This window comes from Poecilia mexicana, unplaced genomic scaffold (genome assembly GCF_051168715.1).
Source record: "Poecilia mexicana isolate PSO_F unplaced genomic scaffold, ASM5116871v1 scaffold_12, whole genome shotgun sequence".
NCBI lineage: Eukaryota > Metazoa > Chordata > Actinopteri > Cyprinodontiformes > Poeciliidae > Poecilia > Poecilia mexicana.
In genome coordinates this window covers 22,809,063-22,836,435 of record NW_028263381.1, presented here as the reverse complement: position 1 = coordinate 22,836,435, position 27,373 = coordinate 22,809,063, and the positions used below count along the sequence as shown (strand labels likewise).

At 40.7% G+C, this 27,373-nt stretch overlaps 2 protein-coding genes and 1 pseudogene across 4 annotated transcripts in view; 1 reads left to right on the top strand and 2 right to left on the bottom strand.

Moving 5' to 3' along the window:
- Nucleotides 1-27,373, bottom strand: part of LOC148156122 (NLR family CARD domain-containing protein 3-like) — a 185,855-nt gene that overhangs the window by 91,812 nt on the left and 66,670 nt on the right. The gene's annotated exons all lie outside the window — the stretch shown is intronic.
- Nucleotides 814-23,456, bottom strand: LOC106905264 (NLR family CARD domain-containing protein 3-like). Of its 3 annotated transcripts, none has more exons than XM_088010602.1 (7): nucleotides 23,190-23,434; nucleotides 21,174-21,320; nucleotides 16,006-16,241; nucleotides 8,353-10,264; nucleotides 5,037-5,219; nucleotides 3,396-3,566; nucleotides 814-1,587 (listed from the first exon to the last, which is right to left on the bottom strand). In XM_088010602.1, the coding sequence occupies exons 2-7, from the start codon at nucleotides 21,299-21,301 to the stop codon at nucleotides 1,584-1,586; spliced, it is 2,634 nt and encodes an 877-aa protein (XP_087866728.1). In that variant the 5' UTR covers nucleotides 21,302-21,320; nucleotides 23,190-23,434; the 3' UTR covers nucleotides 814-1,583. The 3 variants fall into 3 exon arrangements, with proteins under 3 accessions (XP_087866728.1, XP_087866727.1, XP_087866729.1); XM_088010601.1 differs by lacking the exon at nucleotides 814-1,587 and adding an exon at nucleotides 2,482-2,689 and having other exon boundaries at nucleotides 8,353-10,261; nucleotides 23,190-23,431; XM_088010603.1 differs by lacking the exons at nucleotides 814-1,587; nucleotides 3,396-3,566; nucleotides 5,037-5,219 and having other exon boundaries at nucleotides 8,349-10,264; nucleotides 23,190-23,456.
- LOC148156126 (uncharacterized) lies at nucleotides 18,836-20,053 on the top strand (annotated as a pseudogene).

Genomic DNA, 27,373 nt, shown 5'->3' with positions numbered 1-27,373 from the left:
GACAGCAGCTTCACTCCTGAGTCTCCTGGATGATTGTAGCTCAGGTCCAACTCTTTCAGATGGGAGGGGTTAAAGGTCAGAGCTGAGGCCAGAGAAGCACAGCCTTCCTCTGAGACCAAACAGCCTGATAAGCTGCAGACACACAATTCATCACATGATGAGAACATTGAGGTAGAGCCCAAGGTCTGAACTGGACATTTTCACAAGAGGAAAACACACAAGAAACTGGAGCTTAAACTGTTAATACTTTGAAATATTGATAAAACTGTATTTCCTTTTGTAGATGATAAAAATCAACATTTCCCCATCGATGGTTGAGAAAATCTGACAACTGCTGGTTGGAAAGATCTGCAATAATCTCCTTTGTTCTGTCAATAATCCAGAGTTACACTATCAGTGGAAGCCTGACCTCCACTTTTCTTAATAACTTTCTTTATGATTCTTTCAGCCTGGAGGAAATACAAACCAGATTCCAAAAAAGTTGGGACACTAAACAAAATGTGAATAAAAAGTGAATGGAATGATGTGGCGATGGAAAATGTCAATATTTTATTTGTAATAGAAAATAGATGGCAGATCAAAAGTTTAATCTGAGTAAATGTAACATTTTAAAGGAAAAATATGTTGATTCAAAATTTCAGTGTCTACAAATCCCAAAAAAGTTGGGACAAGTAGCAATAAGTGGCTGGAAAAAGGAAATTGAACATATAACAAACAGCTGGAGACCAATTAACACTAATTAAAGCTTCTTAGAGTGTCAGTGTCTCTCTGAAGTCAAGATGGTGAGAGGATCACCAATTCCACCATTGTTGCACAGAAAGATGGTGCAGCAATACCAGAATTGTGTTACCCAGCGTAAAATAGCAAAGACTTTTAAGTTATCATCATCAACCGTGCATAACGTCATCAAAAGATTCAGAGAATCTGGAACAATCGCTGTGCATAAGGGTCAAGGCCGTAAAACTACTGGATGCTCGTGATCTCCGGGCCCTTAAACGTCGCTGCACCTCAAACAGGAAAGGAAATAACAGCCTGGGCTCAGGAATACTTCCAGAAAGCATCGTCAGTGAACACAATCCACCTGCCATCCGCCGCTGCCAGCTGAAACTCTACAGAGCAAAGAGGAAGCCATTTCTAAGCTCCGCAAGCTCAGCCATTTGCACTGGGCCAGGAGTCATTTAACATGGAGGGAGGCAAAATGGACGACTGTTCTGTGGTCAGATGAGTCACGATTTGAAGTTCTTTATGGACCACTGGGACGCCATGTCATCCGGACCAGAGAGGACAAGGATAACCCAGGTTGTTATCAACGCTCCGTTCAGAAGCTGCATCACTGATAGTCTGGGGCTGCATGAGAGCTGGTGGCCTGGGCAGCTTGCATGTCTGGAAAGGCCCATTAATGCAGAGAACTATGTTCAGGTTCTAGAACAACATATGCTCCCATCTAGACGTCGTCTCTTTCAGGGAAGACCCTGCATTTTTCAACCAGATGATGCCAGACCACATTCTGCAGCAATCACAGCATCATGGCTGCGTAGGAGAAGGATCCGGGTTCTGAAATGTCCAGCCTGCAGTCCAGATCTTTACCTATAGAGAACATTTGGCCCATCATAAAGAGGAAGTTGCCACAAAGAGGCCCAAGACGACTGAACAGTTAGAGGCCTGTATTAGACATGAATGGAGAGCATTCCTATTTCTAAACCTGAGAAACTGGTCTCCTCTGTCCCCAGACGTCTGAGTGATGGAAGAAGAAAGGGAGAGGCCACACAGAGGGAAAAATGGCCTTGTCCCAAAGTTTGGGATTTGTTGACGTCATGACATTTTGAAACATCATATTTCTCCCTTAAAATGATAAATTCTCTCAGTTTAAACTGCTGATCTGTGATTTGTGTTTCTATTGTGGATAAAATATTAGATGTTGGCATCTCCACATCATTGATTCAGTTTTTATTCAATTTGTTTAGTGTCCCAACTTTTTTGGAATCTGGTTTGTTTTTGATCCAGTAAAACTGGTTTATAGAGTCCAAACCAGCAGAACCAGAACATGTTATTATGACGTGTTGTTAGAATATTTCAGTCGGGCCTTCAGTGGTTCTGGTCGGGAATTAAAATGGACTTTAAGAACCAAAGTGAGACATCAGAGCTGCTAATGAAGCTGCAGTGATTTAATGAAGCAGCTCATTTCCACAGTGACAGAAACCTGCTATTGAGAGGAACTGACTGATTTATCTGGAGGATCAACAGCTGCAATAATTACACTTCACTCATTCATAAACACATGAACACATGAGTGGAAACTGAACTGACTGATTTATCTAAGGATCAATAGCTCAGATTGATTATAAATTCCTGCTTCAAACCAAATGTTGACTTTTGTCAGTTTGAATTAAATCAATTTATTGTTATTTTGCTCTATTTCCATTTACTTCATTCTGACTGTATGATTATCTTATTATTTTAATCAGGGCTGTTGTAATGATGTTTATCTGCTATTGATGGTTTATTGGTTGATTATTGGATCATGTGATGCTGCTTCATGTCTCCTTTGTCCTGTTTAAAGTCGTCTAGAAATAAAGCTGCTCTGCTATCAGCTTCCCTCCGTCGTCCATCCAGCTCCTTCTGTCAACGTCACAACTTCCTGCTACATCTGTCACAAACTCACAGGATTCCTGCTGCTTCACCTCAGACACTGGAGATGAGAAACAACCCAGGAAAGGAGGGAATACTTTGTTTACCTCACATTTACTCACAGCTTGGAAAATATTTACATATTATTTCAGATAATTTATTTAAATTGAAGCTGCTGTATTAAAATGTAACTGTTTCTGTTGGACTGAGCTCTAATATTTCAGTTCAGATTCATTTAAATGTCAAACTGATTCCTGATGTTTCTACATCTGTTCATCTTTACAGGTTCATAAAGTTTGTGGTTTTATCAATGATGGTTTATTGATCATTATGATTAGAAGGTCAGAGATGTGGATGAACATCATTATTTAGTGAATTCAGCCTCAGTCTGTCTTGGACATAAAGACGTTTTATCATATTTTATATCTGATTGTTTGTAGATATTTAGACATTTAATGATCCTAATATCAGAGTTTTATCAGCCTTTAGTCTCCAATCTGACCTTTGACCTTCTCTCTGCAGGTGTGGTTGGTGTCTGTGAAATGAACGCTGTGATTGGTTGGATGTGATGGTGGGAGGAGCAACTGCTGGTGCTTTTATAAAACACAGAAACTTTGACTGGACCAAACCATAGAAGAAGAAAGCAGACTTTACCATGAAGATCCTCAGAGTGGATCAGTAGAATATCAGCTTCTGTCTGCAGTTTAGTGTGCAACACAACTTTCACATCACAAACATCAGATCCAGAATAAAACATGGTTTCTTACCCTAATCGTTGTAATCTGCATTCAGGATCCTGTAGAAAACCACAGAGCTCCTTCACTCCAGAATCTTTCAGGTCGTTGTTGCTCAGGTCCAGTTCAGTCAGATGTTGGTTGGACTTCAGAGCTGAGGCCAGAGAAGAACAGCTGATCTCTGACAACCTGCAGTGGATCAATCTGAATAAAGAATAAAAGATGTGAGCTGAAGCAACAGGATGCAGGTTAAAACTGAAATATGAACAAATTAATAATGTAGAAAATTAATTTGACTGAATGTAAAAGAAACATGATGAACTGATGTTTAATATCTGATCCAGTAAAACTGGTTTATAGAGTCCAAACCAGCAGAACCAGAACATGTTATTATGACGTGTTGTTAGAATATTTCAGTCGGGCCTTCAGTGGTTCTGGTCAGGAATTAAAATGGACTTTAAATGTTAAAATAGTTTCATATCAGAGTCAAAGTGAAGGTTGGTTCATCTCAGGTATCTGGTAGAAACCTGTGACTCTGTTGATCCAGCAGGTGGCGCTGCTCTGCTGGTGATCAGGTTCTCAGCTCTTTGTTCTAAAGTCAAAGTATTTACTGAACTATGGGGACAGTAAATACTTGGAGAACTTATTCTGGTTCGGTCCAGACCAGGGATCTTCACCTTCAGGCCTCGATGGCCGGCGTCCTGCAGCCTTCAACCCCTGAGTCCCATCATGAGGTCAAAGTTCAGCAGGACTCTGGAGAACCTGACTGCGTCCTGAGGGACAATTCATCACTTCATTCAGGTGTTGAAGCAGAAACATCTAAAGGCTGCAGGACACCGAACCTGGAGGCCTGGATTTGAAGAGTCCTGGTCTACAAGCTGCTATGCTGCCTTCTGGCTACCTGCATGTTGCCATGACAACAGCTCAGCCAATCACCAACAAGCAGACGTTGGTGATCTACCTGGTGACGTCCCAGCAGAGGATGGACAGCAGAGACAGAGGACAGCTGGAGACGAGGACCAGATGTTTGCTGCAGTGAGACACAGGCCTCCTTTACCACTGATCACATCTGATCATTATTGATCATCAGAAACACGATGGATTATCTCTGAATCAGCTCTAAAGTTTCTGATCAGGGACCTGATGAAGCGTCTCTGAGGCTCCAACCGACTGACAGACTGAAGAGACGGTTCTTCTCTGACCCGGTCCAACAGAACCACAGCTTCAGGACAAAGCTGAGCTGGAGGAACCGGCTGCTGCTGCCAGTTTTTATTCATGTTATAGTTTCTGGTTATGAAACAAAACTGGTCTGGTTCTGGTTCTGGTTTTACTCTGGAGGAACTTTTCATTATTAATGTGAAGAAGAAAAGAGAAATAAATCAATCGGATCATCTGAATCTTTTCAGAACAAACTGAAACATCTCCATCATTAATTATCATCATTTGACTTATTAACTTATTTTTGTTCATCAGTCCAAAACATTTTAAAGTGAAAAATAAAGATCAATATTCTCAAAGTCTGAAAAAGGAAAATAATTCATTTACAAAGCAAAAATATTTTAGAAATTATATTCTGACATTTAGAGAGCAGATTGTTTTTAAAGAAAACAGAATAAATGTGAAGATAAATAAATATTAATGAAAGATTTTATAGGATAAATAGAGAAAACAAACCTCAGACTCTTCACTTTACTGACTGAACTCTGCAGGATCTCACACAGATGATTCAGTTCAGAGTCTCTAATGGTTTTATCTATGTTGATCTGACTTATTTCCAGTTCAGTCAGATGTTGGTTGGACTTCAGAGCTGAAGCCACAACTTCATATTCAGCCTCTCTGAGTTTACAGCCACCAAGTCTGTGATTAGAGAAGAAATAAAGTCAGTTCTGATTAAACCAGATCATCTATATAAACACATATGATAACATTGATATCATCTGATCAACATCTGGTCTTCACATCAATTTACTGAGTTTGATCATTTCATAACTAACATCCTGGTTCTGGTTCTGTTCAAAGATCCATTTAATAGAGAAGCTGAGCAACAAGTTCCAATAGTTCAGGCTTCATGTTCTCAGAACAACTGAAGGTTTTAGCGGCGGCCATCTTGGCTGCCTGTTAGCAAACCTCCCTGTTTCTTCCTGCTGAGCTCTGACTGCTGCAGCAACAATCTGGACCAGAAGCTCTTCATCACATGACTTTAAACAGGATTTTCATTGGAAGATGAAGGAACGGATGAAACCAGTGGAGCTGATGTCCTAACAGACCCAACATGGTGGAGCGGATGGAGATGATCAGAAAATAGTTTCTATTCATCCATTTTCTAGACAAACTTCAGCTTCTCTAGTTTGTCTGTGGCTCATTACAGCTGCTGTAGTTTCTGAACGTTCAATAAACGACAGAATTGGGCTAATTACCTCGTTCATTTGTGAGTATAAGTCATTCACAACAAACATCAAAGGACAAATATATTTCATTAAGTATTTAACAAACAAATCACTCATATGGTGATAATTATGTAGAATTAAATTAATTGTCTAATATAAAATATTAGTTTGGTTCTCTGGCATCTTGCTTTGAGCTCAGAGTCTGAGAGGCTTTTCCTCCATCAAACATAATATTTATATTTGTCTCTTATTTAGTGGAAATATTGATATTGATGAGATTTTCTCCAAAATAATAACCTTTTTCAACCTTTATAGCTCCACTGTTGAAAATGAGGCTCTAACATTCATGAATGACATTGAAATAAAATCCAGTCCAACATCTGGTTTGATTCCTCTGGATCCTGTTGGAGGAAAAATATCACAAGATTTTAACTCAACTCTTTGGTTCCTCCTATCAGTCTGTAGTTTCTCATATTGAGGTCAAAGTTCAGATCTACCATGACTGATTGATTCCTGCTGGCCTCAGGTTTCCAACCAGCTTCTGACTGAGGAACCAGTAACCTCCTCCCAGTGTCAGAATCTCACTGAGGAAGAAACTGCATCATGTTTTCTATCACTTCCATATGTCTGCTATAACTGATGTATATCTGCATATAAAATCGTTTTATTTACAGTTTCTGTGGGTGAGTGGTAGATCTCAGCCGGCTGGTGAGAGAAAAAGTAGATCCTGGCCTCCAACAGTTTGGTCAGCTGCTCTAGAGTGATGCAGCTCATGTCTCTCCAGGTCTTTATGGACATTAACAGCTTCATAAAGGCTGCAGATGAAGAGCTGATGAGGAAAATGGTTCCAGCTCTGGAAGCAGATTCTCAGAGCTTTGGGAGGATCTGACAGAAACCAGGACTCCTCCAGAAATGACTTTTTATGACAGCAGACAACAATCACTGATTTATTTATTTAACCTTCATTTCACCAGGAAAATCCCACTGAGACTGAAAATCTCTTTTGCAAGAGAATCCTGACCAAGACTGGCAGCAGACAGAGGCTACAGAACCATCCATTCATGTTGGTCATTTATAACCTCAGAGGAAACTAGTGGGCAGAAGAAAAGTCGGTTCACAAAGTTTCCAACTAGATTAAAGGGCAACAATTTTGATGCAGGAGTTTATTTTAATGGTCCAAGTTTCCATCAAACCTAAACAGGGATTTTATAGAAAAGAGTAAAAGATCCAAAGATGTGAATTATGGGGAAGTGGCCCAATGAGTGAAAGTTAAAAATGTGTCTGTGATTCATTGGATGTGTCAGAAAAAACAGTTTTATAGAATTTTATACATGAAGACTGATAAAAAGTGGAATATTTTTAAAAACCTCTAAACATTAAAAGCTGCAGCAATGCTGTCGTGGAGCAGCTGAATGTTTAGATGGTTGAAATCGTCCAAAGAATGAAGGAAGTAAAGGCCAAAAACCACCAGAAGCAATTTGAGCAACAAAGAAGAAACAGAGCAACAATGCAAACAATGAATGCTGCATTCACACAGCATTCATTGTGTGAATGAATATAATGAAGACATCTGGACCAGTTTTTTCAGAAATGCTGCTTTTTCAAATCTAGTAATCAGACTAAAGTTACTTCTACGTGTCTTGGGGAGCGACGGCCGTTTCTATGCGACAGGATCAGCAGCGACAGAAACGTAAACAATGGAGGGAGATGAACATTTTGTTGATGGAAAATCAGGAACTATTGAGTTTCTGTCACCAAGTCTGATTATTATAAGTGACTCTGGGCTTGTTTTTTCTAAAGACGCTTGCAGTTTTCTGGTTTTGTTTCTGAACGTGAAGTTCCTCATTGGGGTTTGGAAATAAGCAGAGACACATAATAAACCCCAGAATTTGTCTGACATCCAGGTAGTTTCAGTCAGACTCTCCCTGTCCATCATTTCCCAGATGATCCGTCCTGCTGTGTCTTTGTTAATGTCAAGTTAATATATTTGCTGTGAATGACATCAAGCTTTGCTTTGCACTCCAGAAAACTGCAAACATTGAGACTAATATGAACAGCAATAAACATGAAAACAGCCACGAATGAACGAGTCTGTAAAGTTTTGCAACTAAACACAGTTATAATCATTAATATTAAGATAAGTGTCATAAATCTGTGCAGAAGGTGATCTGAGCTGTGGAGCAGCAGGAGAAGCTCTGTGTGCTGAGCTATGACAGCAAAGACAGGGCCGTAACGCAGAAACTGGAGGCTGGGGCAGGGAGGGGGGGGGGGGCTAAAATCCTATTTAGAGTTTATAGACAATAGAGGAAAACACAAAGATTACTACAGTTATTTATGTTGTAACCATTAAACAATCTGCCCTTCAGTTCAACCTTATAAGTGAGACACATTGTTGATGCTACCATTATAAAATAACTTAGAATTAAGTTTTGGCAAAGCTTAACGTAATTTTCACAGCTGGTGGAGCGTTGTCGTTAGCAGCTGCTAAAGTAACTAGAAAAGTTACTTTTCATGTAACTTAGTTACTTTCCACGTCAGGAAATCAATAATCTGATTAAAGTTACTTTTTCAAAGTCACTATGCCATCACTGATCTGGACTCACCGAGCCTTTCTGCAGTTCCCCACAGCTGGAACCAGTCTCAGTCGGCCCGATTCTGATGTGTTGTACTTCTCCAGGTCCAACTCATCCAGAACCTCTGACATCTGCAGCATGATGGCCAGAGCTGAACACTGGATTTCTGAGAGTTTCTTCCCTGATTCCAGAAGCTGCTGGATCTCCTGAAACACTGAGAGGTCGTTCATCTCCACCAGGCAGTGGAAAATGTTGATGCTTCTGTCAGGAGAGATTCCATCAGAGTTCATCTCCTTCAGATTGTTGATGATTCTCTGGATGGTTTCTGGACGGTTCTCTATCTGACCCAGCAGGCCTCCTAACAGACTCTGGTTGGACTCCAGAGTGAGACCATGAAGGAAGCGAACAAACAGATCCAGGTGGCCATTTTCACTACTGAGTGATTTAGACATAACAATGTACATGAAATCCTCCAGAGATGTTTCACTGTAATAGACACTGACATCCTCATCACTGTACTCATCATCCTCATCACTGTACTCATCATCCTCATCACTGTACTCATCATCCTTGTAACTGTAATTATTCTCTAAACTGTAATAATCATTCTCGTAACTGTAATTATCGTATTCTCCCAGGAACTCCTCCATCACCTCTGTATTCCTACTGGTGAAACAGTGGAACATGTAAACTGCAGCCAGAAACTCCTGGATGCTCAGGTGAACAAAGCAGTAAACTGGTTTCTGGAAGATCAGATTCTCTCTTTTGAAGATCTCTGTACAAACTCCTGAGTACACTGAGGCCTCTGTGACATCCAGACCACACTGCTCCAGGTCTTCTTGGTAGAACATGATGTTTCCTTTCTCCAGATGTTCCAACGCCAGCCTCCCCAGCTTCAGAAGAACTTCCCTGTCAGCCTCCATCAGCTCCTGTGGACTTGTCTCATGTCCTCCATGGTACTTGTTCTTCTTCCTTTTTGTCTGGACCAGCAGGAAGTGTGAGTACATGTCAGTCATGGTCTTGGGCAGCTCTCCTCCCTGCTCTGAGGTCAACATGTTCTCCAGAACCGTAGCAGTGATCCAGCAGAAGACTGGGATTCCACACATGATGTGGAGGCTCCTGCAGGTCTGGATGTGGGAGATGATTCTGCTGGACAGCTCTTCATCACTTAACCTCCTCCTGAAATACTCCTCCTTCTGGGCGTCGGTGAAGCCTCGTACCTCTGTTACCCTGGAAACACATGAAGGAGGGATCTGATTGGCCGCTGCAGGTCTGGTAGTTATCCAGATGAGAGCTGACGGAAGCAGGTTCCCCTTGATGAGGTTTGTCAGCAGAACGTTGACCGATGACTTCTGTGTGACGTCAGAAACCAGCTGACTGCTGCTGAAGTCCAGTGAATGTCTGTTTTCATCCAGGCCATCAAAGATGAAGAGCAGTTTGCAGACATCCAGCTGCTCTGCTGGGAGCTTCTGGAGTGTTGGATGGAAAACATGGAGCAGCGAGAGAAGACTGTGCTGCTGATCTCTGATCAGGTTCAGCTCCCTGAACGACAGCAGAACCACCACACTGACATCCTGGTTCTCCAAGCCCTCGGCCCAGTCCAGAGTGAACTTCTGCACTGAGAAGGTTTTTCCAACACCAGCGACGCCGTTGGTCAGAACCACTCTGATGGCTCCATGTTGGTCAGGGAAGGATTTAAAGATGTCCTGGCACCTGATTGGAGAGTCATGGAGGTTCTGGATCTGGGAAGCTCTCTCCAGCTGCTTCACCTCATGTTGGGTATTAACCTCTTCACTCCAACCCTCTGTGATGTAGAGATCAGTGTAGATCCTGTTGAGGAGGGTTCTGCTTCCTGTTACATCACTTCCTTCAGTCACACATTCACATCTCCTCCTCAGACTGATCTTATGTTCCTCTAGAACCTCCTGCAGACCAACATCTGCTGAAACAGAAGAAACAACTGCATTAAAAACAAAACCATCTGGTGCAGATTAGAAAGTTTTATACGTTCTCTGACGTCACATGATCTGATGTTAAATGATCGGATCCATTCTCTGAAACAGAATGTTGTTCTGTTGTCAGACAATTTATTTCTGTCTCCGTTTTGTGACCAGAATTTGTTCTGTCAGGATCTGATCCACAAAGCAGAGCAGATAAAAAACCTTACAGAAACATGTCCATTAAATGCTTTAAGCAACATGAACTCTTCTGCATCATGTCACCATGTCCTCATTTTACTGTTTCTATCTGAGCTTCTCCCACAAACAGCAGCTGCAGAAGAGGCAGAGAAAAAGAATAATGTTTTCTCCTTTTCCAGCCTTAATGTAGGAAATCTAGAGAAAAACCTTTTACCTGCCAGAGAAACTGCTTGTTTATCTGATAATGTTCACATTTAAAATGGTTTTTCACCATCAGATCTCTGGATCAGATGTTTTTAAAGAAACATTATAGTTTGAAAATGACATGGATTTGATTTGGTCCTTTAGAGGTAAACAACAAATTGTTAGAATTATTACATAATTTACAAGGAAACATATAAACTGTAATCTGTGCTCTATTATCAGAGTAAATAAAGGTTTCTGTCTCAGACGTTTTCCCCCCCCTCTCTGTAAAAGCAGCATGTTGCTTTTTCTACCTTCTTGTCTTCATGCACTACAGGAGCCAAGTATGTGATAAATCCCCTCTTTGGTCACTAGGTGGTGCTGTAGGCTCAATAATCTGAGTCAGGGGGCAACAGGTCGCAGGCAGGTGTTGAACTCAGAAGAGCAACAAGTTTTTTTGAGCGCTGTGTGATCACTGTTGTTGTTTCCTTTTGGAGTTACTGATTCTGTTATTCATCTAGTCAGAGTTGAATAATGTGGTGAATTTCTATAAAGATCCTGGGACTGACTTTTACCACCATAACAGGTCAGGGTTGCCACCTTTCAGAAAACAAAATAAGGGACGGCGCGTCATCCTACTGTCATGGGGCGAGACGGCCGCTGCAGTGATAGACAATATTTTATGGTGATGTTTTTTGTTTTTAAAAAGTGATCCATAGATAATAATCATTCATACTTAAAGTACTCCAAAATTGTACTCCAATCAGAGTAGCACACCTTAAACAAGTTTAGCAAAGTGTAAAAAGTATTTGGTAAACTGTTCAAATACTGAGTAACTGATCATAACTTGTAATGTAATAATCAAAATGTGTCCTCAGACAGCCGAAAGTATAAAAGTTATGTGAAAACTCTGGTACTGTAAAGAGTATTACTAAAATATTCATAGAAATAAATAGTTAGGCCTGGAGGCTGGTTCTCGACCAAATTTACCACTCGGGTCAGGATAGTCAGTGTTTTCTCATGGGGACATTTAAAAATAATGAAACAAAAAACAGAGCAATATTTCATTATTTGATATATCAAGTGAGCCAAAGAGCCACTTGTGTCTCCAGAGATCCAGGTTGCAGATCCTCATCTAGTAGATGGAAACTATGATCCTATACAGCAGCTAAAAGTGCAGCACTATAATTTTTAATTAATTGTTAAAGTAAAATTGTGAAGATTAAAAAAAAATCACCTCTGAATATTAACAAAATACATTTATTTAGCAAAATTTCTTCTGTACCCTGTTGGCCCCCATCTAGAACCGCCCCTGGGCTGCAGGTCCTTGTCTGACATTAATAATACATTAAATGACCACTGAACACTGAATTAATAAAAAATGTCAACATTTCTTAATAAACAAACAGAAAGCCCTAACAAACCTTTATAAAGTAGGAAATATTTATGTACCGTATTTTCCGGATTATAAGACGCATGCTAAAACATACGGTCAATAAAAACAAAAGGTAACGGAAACAAAACAGTAAGTTTAGTTGATCTTTATTCACGTTATTTTTTATTCTTCTTCCACAAATCCATCAAAGTCCTTGTCTAATGTATCTGAATTGATCAGCTGGGCAATTTCTCCATCAAACATGCAGGTTCCCTCATCACTGTCAGTCAGTCTCATTTCCAGGTGGCTGTTCAGCAATGATGGCGGCTTTCGCGAAGCTCAGACAGTTAAGGCAGATACATCAGCCCAGGCATCCACCATCCATCCACACATGATGGCGTAACTCGCCCGGCGCTGCCTTCCCGTCTTAGTAAACGTGTGTTCAGTCTGTCATCCATCGCTCCCACGCTGCTTAAAACTTCTTTTTGAACGCCCCGTTTACACCAATGTCCAGCAGTTGGGGTTCTTTTGTTGATCCTCCCGGAATGACGGCAAACTCCGAATTAGTTTCTCCACTTCCTTTTTCACAGTAGCAGTGAGATGGGCGCGCATGGAGTTGCAGATGAACAGGGACGGTGATGCTTGGAAAAACCCATCTGGTTTTTACCGGAGGGGTAGCTGCAGAACTCGGACAACAATTCTCTGACTGGTTTATTGCTGCCAGCGTACGAACTGTACACTTTACATCTCTGTGTCAGGGACAGATTTTGGAATCCGGAGCACACATAAGGCGCACTGTTGATTTTTGAGTCAATCTAAGGCTTTTAGGTGCGCCTTATAGTCCAGAAAGTACAGTATTTACTGTTAATCCCTTAGTATGATTTGTTCTTTAAATAGCCATTTATATTATTTTGGCTGATACTACTATACAATAAATAAGAGGATGTTTTAAAACCGGGGTGTTCAAAGTCGGCCCTAGAGGACAGGTGTTACAGGTGTTACAGGTGTTACAGGTGCTACAGGTGTTACAGGTGTTACAGGTGTTACAGGTGCTACAGGTGCTACAGGTGTTGTGCCCAGAAACGCAGACCTGCAGAGAATTGCATCCCCTGTAGCAGGAGCGCGCATCGCTCTAAACTCTCGCATATTTATGAGAAAACGGACTGAAATATGACCAAAGAGGAAACTTTTGAAGATATTCGTAACATTATCACGTTTCTTAACCATGTCAGCCCTAAAACGGTGGGTTTCATTTCACAGATTAACTGAAATAAATATGGATTTTACACCTTTGAGACACGAGTCGAACGTTTTTCAGTCAGTGTCTGATGAAAATGTTTTCCACAGATGGTTTGAAATCCCCGCTTTTTCTTTTAACACCTGGTTTATTGCTTAAAGCATCATAAAACACAGGCCCATTATGGAGAACATTTTATATCGTCCTGAACTGCCTAGTTTCTGTTAATGTATGAGGGGATGCATTTTAATTTCTGAGCCTGCCAATATTTGCATCCCCTGTCTGTTGTCCTGTTGATATGAAACTTATTGCAGAAGCTCAGAGAACAAGTGTCATTATGTAGAAAAGGTGAAATTCCTCTTAACTCTTCATTTCTCCATGTTAGCAGGGGGATGCATTTTATGGCAAAGCAAATTAATAGCCTGCTGAAATCTGCATGCCCTATATATTTTCCTCAAATGTTATCTTATTGATGTGAAACTCATACCAGCAGTTCAGAGGATAAGTGCAATTATGAATAAAAAAAGTTATTTCACTCTTAACTCTTCGTTTCTTCAAGCTAGGAGAGGGATGCATATTTTGGCACAGCAAATGTTAAGCTGCTGATATCTGCATGTCCTGTTTTTCAGCTCCAAACTGTGGTACAGATATGAAAGTCTCTCTGGTAGCTCAGAGGATGTGTGTCATTGTCTAGAACATGTCATATATCACATTACTATCCAAAATCTTCAAATTGCATTTTCTGCCAAGGGACATTTGGAGGCAGCTGGTGACCTTCCTCACCTGCCACTGGACTATTTGATCTTATGCATTCATTATTTCACAACACAGTAAGAAATATTCATAAAGAATCCACTTTACTCAAATTTAACTCTTTAAGTAATTCACATTCATCAATCTGTTCTTGACACAATGATGGTGGAACCATTTATTGCTGTCTGACCCTTTGTTGTGACATTATGAATTCATAAGATCAAATAAAAACAGGGCAGCTCATTGTTGTGTATGGTACACTGGGTCAAATAAAATAATATTCAAGCAGATAACTGGAGATAGCACATGGCAACGTTTATTCAGGAACGGGGAACTTCGTCTTCTTCTCTACAGGTTCAGCTCACATCTTTTGTGCACAGCAACAGCGCCACCAATGGCGATTTGTTATATTGCTTTTATCCATTTACAACCAAACAGCCTCCAACACATAGCAGCATAATCATACCCAAAAGTGTGTAACAATCATAAATCTAGAAGTTTGTTCTTTTCTGTGTCTGGAACACGACACTCATAAATTGCTGTGTCAAAAAAATAAACCCTTGTTAACTCAGCCAAATATAGAGTTAAGATGGATTTCACCTCTTCTACATAATGACACTTATTCTCTGAGCTTCTGCTACAAGTTTCATATCAACAGGACAACAGACAGGGGATGCAAATATTGGCTAACTCAGAAATTAAAATGCATCCCCTCATACATTAATAAACTAGATCAGGGGTGGGCAGCTCCAGGCCTCGAGAACCAGACTCCTGCAACTTTTAGATGAGTCTCTACTTCAACACACCTGAGTCAAATAATGAGGTCATTAGCAGGACTCTGGTCACCTTGCCTGCACTTAGGAGGTGATTCAGCTGTTGGATTCAAGTATGTTGGACCAGGGAGACGTCTAAGAGTTGCAGGACCAGGATTGCCCACCGCTGGGCTAGACAGTTCAGGACGATATAAAATGTTCTCTATAATGGGCCTGTGTTTTATGATGCTTTAAGCTATTATGGTGTTAAAAGAAAAAGCGGGGATTTCAAACCATCTGTGGAAAACATTTTCATCAGACACTGACTGAAAAACGTTCGACTCATGTCTCAAAGGTGTAAAATCCGTATTTATTTCAGTTAATCTGTGAAATGAAACCCACCGTTTTAGGGCTGACATGGTTAAGAAACGTGATAATGTTACGAATATCTTCAAAAGTTTCCTCTTCGTCATATTTCAGTCCGTTTTCTCATCAATATGCGAGAGTTTAGAGCGATGCACGCTCCTGCTACAGGTGATGCAGTTCTCTGCAGGTCTGCGTTTCTTGGTATAACACCTGTAACACATCTAACACCTGTAGCACCTGTAGCACCTGTAACACCTGGCCTCTAGGCCTCCAGGACCGACTTTGGACACCCCGGTTTTAAAACGAAGCTGGTTGATAGCGGCTCACCGTGGCTGCATAGTGTCCGTCTCTAGGCAACTGTGACGGCAGCGTCGGTCCGTAGCGTTCTGGGGTCCTTTAGCTCCCACCACGACAATTTAGCTGAACTTAATAAATCCTGTGTTTTATTTTGGTCATTATTGTTACAATTAGTTTTGATATGTGTGTTAGGCGTGTCTATCAGACATTTATAGAAATACGGAACAAATCGTGACCCGTATCGGTTCAATCGGTTCATTTAACAGCCAAATACGGGACGGTTCCGTATTTTAAGGGACGGGTGGTTAGCCACCTAGCATGTCGCTAGTGCAGAACTAGGCTGCCTAGTTCATACATCAAAATGACCATCAGATTTAATAAAATGTTCAGTTTTAATGCAATTAGCACAAAGAGTTGAGAACAGAGTCACTTTAAAGTAAAACTATTTACAGCAGCTGGAAATACAGAGATTTAGTTGACAGGAAGATTTATAAAACCTTAAATGTCCAAATCCCAACTGAAGACGTTTAATTGGTCCAACAGACGGCAGAAGAAGCTCTGATTGGACGAGTTCAGTCTCACCTGGAGCACAGCTGCTCTGATTGGCTGTCAGCAGTCCAGCTCCTGTTCTGGGTCTTTCTCCACACTGGGGGCAGGAGGAGGGTCCAGATGGATCAGACTGGTCCCAGTAGGACCTGATGCACCGTCTGCAGAACCAGTGACCACAGCTGGTAGAGACCGGATCCACCAGAACCTCATGACACAAAGCACAGCAGGACGGCTGCTCCTCCTCACCAACGCTGCTCCTCTTCCTCCCTCTGTGAAGACATTTCTTCATCACTGAAATGGTTCACCAACACCGGGCTGGAGCCGTCCTGGTACCAGAAGCTGAGTCAGAACAGAACCTCAGAACCCTGATGATCTCTGGTTGAAGTGTTTCATCATATCTGGTGTTATGATGGATCTTTCTCTGGTTGTTTTTGTCCGTCTGAATCTTTATTCTGTCTGAGTAGAAAACTGTTTCCATCAGAGGCTCAGAGACCAAAATCTGGTTCTGATCTGGATCCAGTGTAGAAACATGGATCATTACTTACTGGTGGAGCTCCAGGAAACTGGATTCAGGTCCAGTTTGCATTAATCTAAGAACTTTATAAAGAGCCTTGAACTGTGACAGAACATTATTTGGACATGTTAGCAGAGAAACAACAAATTTTTAAATTTGTCTTATTTTTTGCTAAATCTGACTTCATGATGATTCTTTGGACTTTGGTTCTGTTTTCACTTTGTAGTTTTATTGTCCTGATTAATAGTTTATAGTTGTAGTTTAGTTACAGTCCATCTTTATTGGGTCCAGTTCCTGTTTTATTTAGACGGTCTGGTTCCTTTAATGCACTTGGTTCTGGTTTCCATCTGGTTCGGCTCGTTTTGCCTGTTTCTGGGTTTATTTGTCACCAAAGACATTAAATACGTTGATCTGTTGAGACGGATCATCCTGGATCTCTGAGCAGAACTTAAAGAAGGAGCCGAGCGGTACCGGTACCGGTCCAGCTGCAGCCGTCCTTCAGTCGAGCCGCTTTGTGAATGAGCCTTATGGACATAAAGCATCTTTATTCTGTAAATGTAAACTTATAAACATGATTCTACTATTTACAATAAACGTCCACTTTCCCACTCAGAGACTCTCTGACTGTCTTTAAATCTGGCTGACCGATCTGCTGCACTCAGATCTCTTTATTTTATTTATTTGAAATATTTTATTTAAGATACATTATTTTTATTTTTTGTGAAGTGACCTCATGCGCCCTGAAAGCACATTTTAAATAAAAATATATAATAATTATTATTATAAACACTAATACTGCTACAAACAAGGACGTTGCCATGGTTACTGCTTCACATGGTGGCAGACTTCTGGGTATTTATACTAATTTACATTAATATGTATTTATGGAGGCGACAGGCCGACCAGCAGCTGCTTTATTTGCTATAAATTGTGATTTATAAAGGAAAGGTCAGCAGGTTTGTACGTACAGTTTTATACATCCTAATATTTTGTGCGCTGCACTTTTCTAAATTTGTCCATGTTGGAGTGAAAACTAGAGATGTGCCGATCAGGTTTTTTCCTGCCGATACCGATACCGATCACATAATTTTTTTTTTTTTTTTTATCATAAACACTACCGGTTACATTATGTGGAAAAAGGAACCATGAATTCACCTTAATTTAGACAAAAACTTGTTTTTAATAACTTTTTCCAAGAAGAAAACTAAACAAAACAGGCATTGTGCAAATTGTACTGCTATTGATAATACTACCTTTAACAGACTGATAACATATGAAGGCTCTGAAGAGGCTAAATAATGCAAAGAGCCAAAATAAAACCTCTCAACATTACCAAAAAAATTCAAGTATAAAACTTAACATTCAAAGGCAAAAACAGGATCCATTACAATAAACAATCCAGAGTTACTGAATGAAAACTTCCTGTTAGCATGGCGGCTAGCTGATTACTGCTAGCTCTGATTGGCTGTTTCTGACTGAGCGGAGTAATTATGCAGAACAGGGAGGAGATCGATTATTTTTTTAGAGATTATCTGTCTCATGTTAGGACAGCGAAAGTTTTAATACGTATGTAAAATGTATTTTTTTTTAAGTTAGATGCTGCAGCTTTAAGCAGGTTCGGTGTGAGAGTCACTACCAGGTGGAGCAGAAGCGAAGCTCCGTCTGTGAAATATTACTACCTGTAGCGTAGCAGCGGTTCAACAGCGGGTTATTTGTTTAGCTTTCTGACCGTCATGCTAATCCGGGTGAGTGTTTTTAGCAGTGCGCTGCTTTACCTACTATCTGATCCTCCGTATGTCTTTTTTACTGCAGTGAGCCTCGATGTAGCCAAACTCCGTCAAGTATCTCATTGTTTTTATGCCATATTAGCTTCGTTGTGTTGATGCATTTTGACCTGCTTCAATTTTCCGCCGCAACACGCAAACTTCCCCATTCACTCATTGCGTTATAGTTCCACATCGCTTAGGATTTGTTGCTGCGCGTTTGCGCAGAGTGAAGGAAAGAGGAGACCAGCTGCACAGGCAGGTTGGAAATGAGATGATCGGTATCGGCAACAAGAGCCAATGATCCTCTAGTGAAAACTAGAGGTGTGCCGATCGATCGGTCACTGATCATAATTGGGCCGATTTTCGTGAAAAAGTGCATGATCGGTGATCGGCGATCATTGGCTCTTGTTACCGAGATGAGTTTGATGTGACAAGTTGACGCCTAATTGGATCAAGACGTCCATCGTGGAAATGTTTGTTCACGAGAATCAACCTCTTTAAACAAAGAGACACGTTTGTGCTTTGTGGATTCCTGGATTATGCCTCTTTTAAATGTGTGAAATAATTCAAAGAATCGCTAAAAATGTCTGATGTAAAGAGCAAAGAGAATGACACCGAGACGTCACAAGAGAAAAGAACTATCAAATTCACACAAAAAGGTTTGGAGTTTTACATAAAAACATGTCAAGAAAACCGAAGTTTAAAGTTTAAAGTTTAAACAAGCTTCAAAATTTATGGAGAAAATCTCTGCATTAATGACGTCACAAGAAAATGTTAAAGTGTCTTCTGACTTTGTCAGGTTTATTAAATGCTATCAAGATGCAACCGATTTACATGAATCCTTTTTAAGTTTGCCATTACCAGAAGAAGTGAAAAGGCAAACTGTGTATTTTCAGTCCAAGGTGACGTCATTCTCTGATTTTATGGACAATGTAAAGGTTTGGTTGCATGAAGCAGGAGATCCATAAACTGAACAGAAATTTAATGTTGATGATCAGGTTGCTGCAGATCTGGATGAGATAAATCCTGAAGACAGCGTCTCTAATATTTCAAGTGTAAAGCCACGTTCAGAAATATCTTCACAGCATCTCGGACTTCATCCACCTCCTCTGCTCACATTAAAGCTGCGGCTGACAAGGCAGCGATCATGGAGAGATTCGCTGCGTTGGACACAAAACATCTGATTGAAGCTCAAGAAGAAAAACTGAGACAAGAAAAGGAAAAATTAGACTTGGAAACAGAGTTGGCAGCAACCAATGCAAAACTTAATGTCTTAAAAATAAATTCAGTTGCTGGCTCTAAACGATCCGATGGAATGAACTCTTATTTTGAAAGAGCCCAAGTAAAGGACACGTCCCTGCTAAATCCTCGCGCCGATGAGTTTGTTCCGAAAGAAAGAGCAGCTTCTTCATCCGACTGTCCTGTCGTCAGACCTAAACAAAGGCAGAAACAACTTCAAATGGATCGTCTGAGAGTAAAAGTTGATTCTTCAACTCAAGCAACACAGCAAACACAATTTCAATCTTCCTCTGTCTCTGAGAACTGTCAGAATGATACTGTGAACATCATGCAAAGACAAAATGACATCACTGCCTTACTTGTAAAACAAAACTTATCGTCTGTTCTCCCATCCAGAAACATCCCTGTGTTTGATGGGGACCCCCTGCAGTACAGATCATTTATGAACGCCTTTGAGAACGGAGTGGGAGCTAAAACTGACAACTGGAGCGACTGTTTGCACTTTTTAGAGCAGTCCACTAGGGGGCAGCCTAAAGATCTCCATAAATACATATTAATGTAAATTAGTATAAATACCCAGAAGTCTGCCACCATGTGAAGCAGTAACCATGGCAACGTCCTTGTTTGAAGCAGTATAAGTATTAATAATAATAATAATTATATATTTTATTTAAAATGTGCTTTCAGGCCACATGAGGTCACTTCACAAATAACAATAATATATCTTAAATAAAATATTTCAAATAAATAAATAAAATAAAGAGATCTGAGTGCAGCAGTTCGCTCAGCCGGATTTAAAGACAGACAGGATGGCTGCAGCTGGACCGGTACCGGTACCGCTCGGCTCCTTCTTTAAGTTCTGCTCAGAGATCCAGGATGATCCGTCTGGATTAATCTAAACACTAATAAACCATCAGATCAATCTGATCTCTGATCAATCCTCCCTCTGAATCCTTCCATTGTTCTCCATCAGAGCCAAAGCTCCTCAGGTAGCTGCTCACCTGGATGCAGCTACTGATGGACCTGATTGTCTCCACACCTGATCACCTACAATAATCAAACCTGTTGATTATTTTTAATCAGCAGGTTGGAGTTAATCTGCTGATCCAACCTGTTTTCTCTTTTAGTGAGAATGAAATTACTCCATAGATGCATTCAGAGCGATGAGTTACATCTTTATGTGACAAAAACTGAGGAAAAGTTTTATTTACGTTCTAGAGAGGTTTTCACATCCTTTTACTTTTATTTTATTTATTTTGTGTTTTAGCTTATTGTCTGAGGATAAATGCAGTTCAGTTTCATCGTTTACGTTTAAGCAATAAAATATTAAAATCATGAAAAACAGAGTTTGATGCTTCTTGGTCTAAATAACTGAATGTCGTCAGATTTCAGAAAAGTTTGTGTGGCTGCTGCACATTTTCATGCCAGTGAAAAAGTGTCGGTGTATTTATGCAAACCTTGACGCAAAGTTAATTTTTATACATGTCGACTTTTGCATAAAATATGGAACCAGACATTTTTTGTTCACACGATTTATGAGGCTCCAGAACAGAAACTGCTGCAGAGAAGCAGAAGGTTAAAGTTCTGGATCATCAACCTGGATCACATGGGCCCAGTATATAGACTGGTCCCAGTGTTCCCAGTATATAGACTGGTCCCAGTGTTCCCAGCTTGTTTCTTACTTCCTGTCTGAGGGTCCAGGTTCAGTACTGAAGTATGGAGGATCGTCTCTGGACCAGTCACTCCTCATACAGAGACAGACGGATCCTGCAGGTTCTGCTCTGTCCTGCTTTTGATTTGCGTTTCCCATCTTCTGGATCTCAGTGAGTCTGAAAGAGAAACCAGAACCAGTCAGTTCCCAGTGATCCAGTCAGCAGAAAGTTGATCCCATCATGTGTTCAGAGGATCAGAGGAACCTGATCCAGCAGGAACCATCTGGGTTTGAATTGTTCTCTCCTTCACTTCTTCAGGACCTTCTGATGTCTGCTGGCTGATCCAGAACCTCCTGGAGAACTTCTGACTTTATTAACAACATTTAAAACCTGAAACCTGAACTGGAATCATGTTCCAGGTCTGCAGAAACATCCAGAGTGAGGTCAGATGTAGTGAATGAAGGAGTGAACATTTCCTATGAAGTGGTGATGTGTTGGTCCTGAACAGATGGGCTCAGTTAAAGCAGCGGTTCTGAAACCTTTGGGGTCCAGACCTCCTTTAGACGGGCTGCCAGTCCTCCTGCTGAGAGTCGGTTCAGTCAGAGAGGCAGGAATATGTGGAAGGAATATTTCCTTGTTGTATTCTGAATATAAAGTCAGAATACAACAACTTTATTCTGGTAATATTATAAATTTCTTCCAAAAAAATTATATTTTATTTTCATCTTATTATGGTTTTAATACTCTGTGGTAGTTTAAAGTGTTTTTGTTCTGGTTTTTCCTACTAAGATGAAACCAGTTCTGCTCTTTAAAAGACTCATTAAGTTCTTATTTAGTTTATATTCATATAATTATTGCTGACAATCAGATCACCTCCAGGTGTTGGTGCTGCCTAAAGGTGGGATCATGTGGGATCCTGTAGATCTCAGTCGCAGTAACTAAGTTGTGGCACTTTGTTAAATATTTCTCTCATGAAATATAAATGTGTTTCTTCATGTAACAACAATTTATAAGCAGCAACGATTCACAGTAAAGTCTCCATTTCAATTCATTTAATTTTCCATCTAAATTCTTCCTTGATCAGCCCTTAAATTAAATAAATCCAGTAAAGCTCGACAACAACATGGATCCATGACAGACGATCTTCTATCCGTCCCACCGAGAGGGGAAGCGCAGATCGATGCTCTACGGTAGGAAAATCTGACAGTCACCACCTGCTCCAGGAAACGCTGCAGGTCCAGAAGGTGAACAACCACTTTCTGGATAAAGATCAGCTTTTTCCCCAGAGCTGAGAATCAATCTGTCCACCTTCATCCTCTCTGCCCCCTGCAGACACACCCACAGCCTCATGCTGCCCCCTAGCGGCTGATTAAGACTTTATTTATTCATCTATTGATCACTGAGGCTCCACTCCAGTGTCATTATGTTCTAGAGACATAATAATAAAAACCTTCTGTCTGAAAACGACAAGTTATTTCTGTCCTCCGTCTCAAAATGGAGCCTGAAGAACAAAGTTAGTTTCAGTTTCTGTTTCACTCAGTAACATGACTTGTGTGTTTTCATCATAACAGAAGCGTCAAAAATCCTCATTTGATTTGTGGAATAAATATTTACAGTTAATAGTTCAGATTTTAACTATAAAGTTAAAAAACTTTCAGTGTTTCTATATTAAAAGGTTCAGTAGTCAGAGGAGTTCAACTACATTTCCCATGATCCTCTAGTGGCTCAACAAACCTGTTGATCCAGACTGAGATCATAACGTCCAACAGGCCGCTGTCTGACAGGCGTCACAACTTAAAGACGTTTATTTCCAGAGGAAAAGTGACAAACTTTCTATTCAGAGCGTTAAATGACAGCAGCGCGATAATAAATCTGACATTAAACCACTTTTACACAAACACAGATTATATTTAAACAGCGGAAGTTGCTGCTCAGATTTGTTCAAACTGACTGAAAGGTTCGGTCGGTTCTGTTTCTCTGACCCGGAAACAAAGAAAAGCCTGAAAACGGGTCAGAACCAGTTTTCTATAAAGTGTGTTTACTCACTGGACCTGCTGCTGAGACGTCTGGGTCACAAAACGGAGACGCTCCAGGTGATCAGCTGATCCAGGTGAGGAGGAGGAGGAGCTCACCTGCTGATGTACACTGTAAAAAATATCTGTACAATTTAAAGTAATAAAAAAATACCATTAGTTACAGACTGAAACATCCAAAACATTATAATACAGTAGAAAATACATGGAATTACCAAAACTCAAGAAACATGAATTTCACATAATTTTTACAGTTATTAAATATAAAAAACACAGAAATTTATTGTGAAATTATTAGAAGTTGTAAAATTAATTGAAAAATTCTGTAATATTACCTACAGTTAATTATCCTAAAATTACTAATCGGACAAAAAACAAATTTTGCTGATTTATATCTAGGATGTAAAAACTAGACTGAAAAAATCATTTTAGAGAAAAGAATGCTGATATTTTGGTTTCTTTTTTAATAATGAATTTTACTTATAATGTTGTTTATATATCAAAGGACACATTCACACATCGGCCCTTCTGACCAACACCAGCAGGAAGGAGGTGAAGTGTCTGACCGACCCAAACGACGAGGCGGGTCGACCAGAACCGATCTGATGATCCACCGATTCTCAGGCGAACTCCCACCGCCGACGCCACCGTCGTTTGTAACGTGTTGTAGAAACCAGGAGGCAGCAGGACAACGAGGCGTCAGACAGTTTTCATCATGTCATTGTGTTGAACTGCAGCTTTAATGCAGTTTCTGTTGTTTGTCATGTAAACTCAGAGTCTCCAGTTTAACTGAAGTTAGCGAACTTTAACCTCCTGGTCAGAAATGTTTCCATTAGTTTCTGAGAGCCGCCATGTTTATTTACAAGCAGCTGGAAGGAAAGAGACATTTTTACTACATGGAGAATTTAATGCTAATTTATCCAGACTCAACATTTACATTCACGTTTCTATAGAGCCGCAGTTTCATTAGAATATTTAGCAGTTATTTAACATAGATATACAGTATCTAGATGCTTCAAATATCATTTCAGGTCTACATTAGACTGCAGAAGCTCAGAGTTCTTGTTCATGGCAGCAGCAGCTTCTTCAGGTTTGGTTCTCATTCATTATTAAACGACAGTTTTGTCTCAAAGCGATAAGTTTGGACAGCAGTTATCTGAACTAAACACTGTTTCAGTTCATTTACAGAAGGAAAACGGACCTGAAACAAAGATTCTGGGTTCAACCAGCTGAAGGGAAGCAGCTTTAACCCAGAGGGGTCAGAGGTCACGGCCTCTCAGCCATTAAAGCCTCTGTTTGAGACGTGATGTCAGAACGACGACGGCTCTTGTTTCCATGTTTGGACTGAAATGATTTTTCCAGATTAGAGCAGAAGAATAAAACCTCTTCATGACCTTCTGATGTTCAGGAACCTGGAAAAACCTGGAAAAACCTGGAAACTTTAAAACCTCCAGCAGAGCCGCTTTCTACAGCCGACACAGAAACCAGGTCAACACGATAACCAGCTCATCGCTACAAGCTAACGGGTCAGAACCACAGGCCCCGCCCCCAAAACACCAGCTGTAATTCATCCAATCATCCGTCACACGCCGCTGGAAGCTCCGCCCCCTTTCAGGTCCATCATCTCTCCATGTTTTCCAGTAAGAACATAGAAACTGTTCAGTTCTGGTTCTGGAAACTGTGAGGAGCCGGTCTCTGAACCCTGAGGGTCTCCATGGTTCAAACCGGACCAGCAGCTGAGAAACGGGTTTCAGCCTGAGACCCTTCAGCTTCTTCAGCTCTCAGCTTCATTTCATGCTGATGGTTTTCCAGATCAGGTTCCTTTAAAAGCCTCTGATCTTCTGCAGCTCCATCCCGCCGTCATTTATCACCCAAACATCCAGACGTCTGAACGTCTCAGCTGGAGTCTGAGATCCGTCCCAACCTGGAGGCAGCGGGCCGCAAGGTTCTGGACCCTGAGATGGATCTCAGCAAACAGCTTCACTTTGGCCTGGAACCACTTCAGGCCACATGAGGGTCACAGTCTGAACACAAACAGAACCACATCATCTGCAGAAAGTCCAACTGGTTCCAGGTTCCCTTCTGGATCCGGTCCAGAAAGAACAGCAACAGAATCAGGAGCAAGAAGCGCCTGATGGAGCACAAGCTGCACAGGAGGAAAACTCAGCTTGGTGCTGCTGATGTTTCAGAATCTAAAGGGAGCAAAGAGACCAGACCAGAGAAAACGACCTGAAGGTTTCCATGGAAACAGAATCTGACCAGGACTTCAGAACCACTCGAATCATTCAGTGATGAACTGAACTGGGAGAACCTCTGAGTTTGATGAGGCGGTTCTGATCCATGAAGAGATTCAGCTCATTGTTCAACTGCAGCAGATGAACTGTTCAGGAGATGAACTGTTCATTAGATGAACTGTTCAGCAGATGAACTGTTCAGATGAATTGTTCATTAGATGAACTGTTCATTAGATGAACTGGTCAGCAGATGAACTGTTCATTAGATGAACTGTTCATTAGATAAACTGTTCATCAGATGAACTGTTCATCAGATGAACTGTTCATCAGATGAACTGTTCATTAGATGAACTGTTCATCACATGAACTGTTTATCAGATGAACTGTTCATTAGATGAACTGTTCAGATGAACTGTTGATTAGATGAACAGTTCAGCAGATGAACTGTTCAGCAGATGAACTGGTCAGATGAACTGGTCAGCAGTGAATTGTTCGGCTGTGGTAGATGAACTGTTCATCACATGAACTGTTCATCAGATGAACTGTTCATCAGATAAACTGTTCAGATGAACTGGTCAGATGAACTGTTCAGCAGATGAACTGTTCATCAGATGAACTGTTCATTAGATGAACTGTTCAGATGAACTGGTCAGATGAACTGTTCAGCAGATGAACTGTTCATCAGATGAACTGTTCATTAGATGAGCTGTTCAGATGAACCGTTCATTAGGTGAACCGTTCATTAGATGAACCGTTCATTAGATGAACTGCTCATTAGATGAACTGTTCAGATGAACTGTTCATCACATGAACTGTTCATCAGATGAACTCCAGCTGAACCGTTCTTAAAGAAACGGAGCCGCTGAGAGAGAAGACAGAGGACGTGTGGCTGTTTTCTCTGAGGCTGGATGCTGATCACACCAACAACATCCAGATCAAAATCTCCCAACAGGATTCAGTGAGGAGCATTTTCATGATTTTAATCTTTTCAACTTCCCTGGTGAAAATAAATATACTAAGTATGTTAAATGTTACTTGAGCAAAGTTTAAGTCAGACTAATTATGAGGATACTTCAAATCCACGTAGCATTAGTTAACCTAAAGTGTTATGGGGTTCCATTTGTGTCAAAAATAAGACGGGATGACGTCTGGAGGAAATCCAAAGATGCTAAAGTTTGTAAAGAAATGCACATTAGCTTCCAGGAGGCTTTTCCTAAGGAGGTCAGGCTCGCCGGGCTGAGCTGTGGCCCCTGGTTCAGGAAGCCAGGAGCCGATCAAACGCACCTGAAGGAAGGCTTCGCCCTGATCGACAATCGGAGAGTGGACCCTGAATAATTACACCGCCGTTTCTCTTTTACTCCCACTGGTCTGGTATGTTTGTATCTGTTTAAAGGGCCGTCGCACTAAACCACACAGCTGTTACTGGATATGTTACCTCATTCCTGCTCATCGTTCAGAAATCAGGTTTTGCACAACTACTGTGTTTCTGTCATGTTGTCATTACTTTCACTTCATACTAGGGTTTAAAATATTGTTACCCGTAAGGCTACTTTTCTTTATTGTAAGGAGCAAAAGGCAAATTGTTTTTTTCTGCAGAAGCTCCTTCATCAAGTGAGGAGGCTAAATTCTGGGAACTTCAATGGGTGATAACATTTATTTTAGTCGTGGTCCGTCGCATTCAGCTGGTTATGATCATGTTTTACAGATTCCCAGGTTCTTTGTTGGAGCAAATCAGTGACTCAAATGGCCACTGGGTAACTGTAATAGTGGAAATTAAGGAAATAAGATCATTTTGGTGTGTATATGGATACAATAATAAAGTGATAAATAGTATATTTTTTACTGAGTGATGATAAAACATTGGAAATTAAAATATTCCACTGATCAGGTTATTTTAGGAGGAGATTTCAATGTAACTCCAGATGGATCAATCGATCGTCTCCCCTCTAGGGGGCAGCACCAC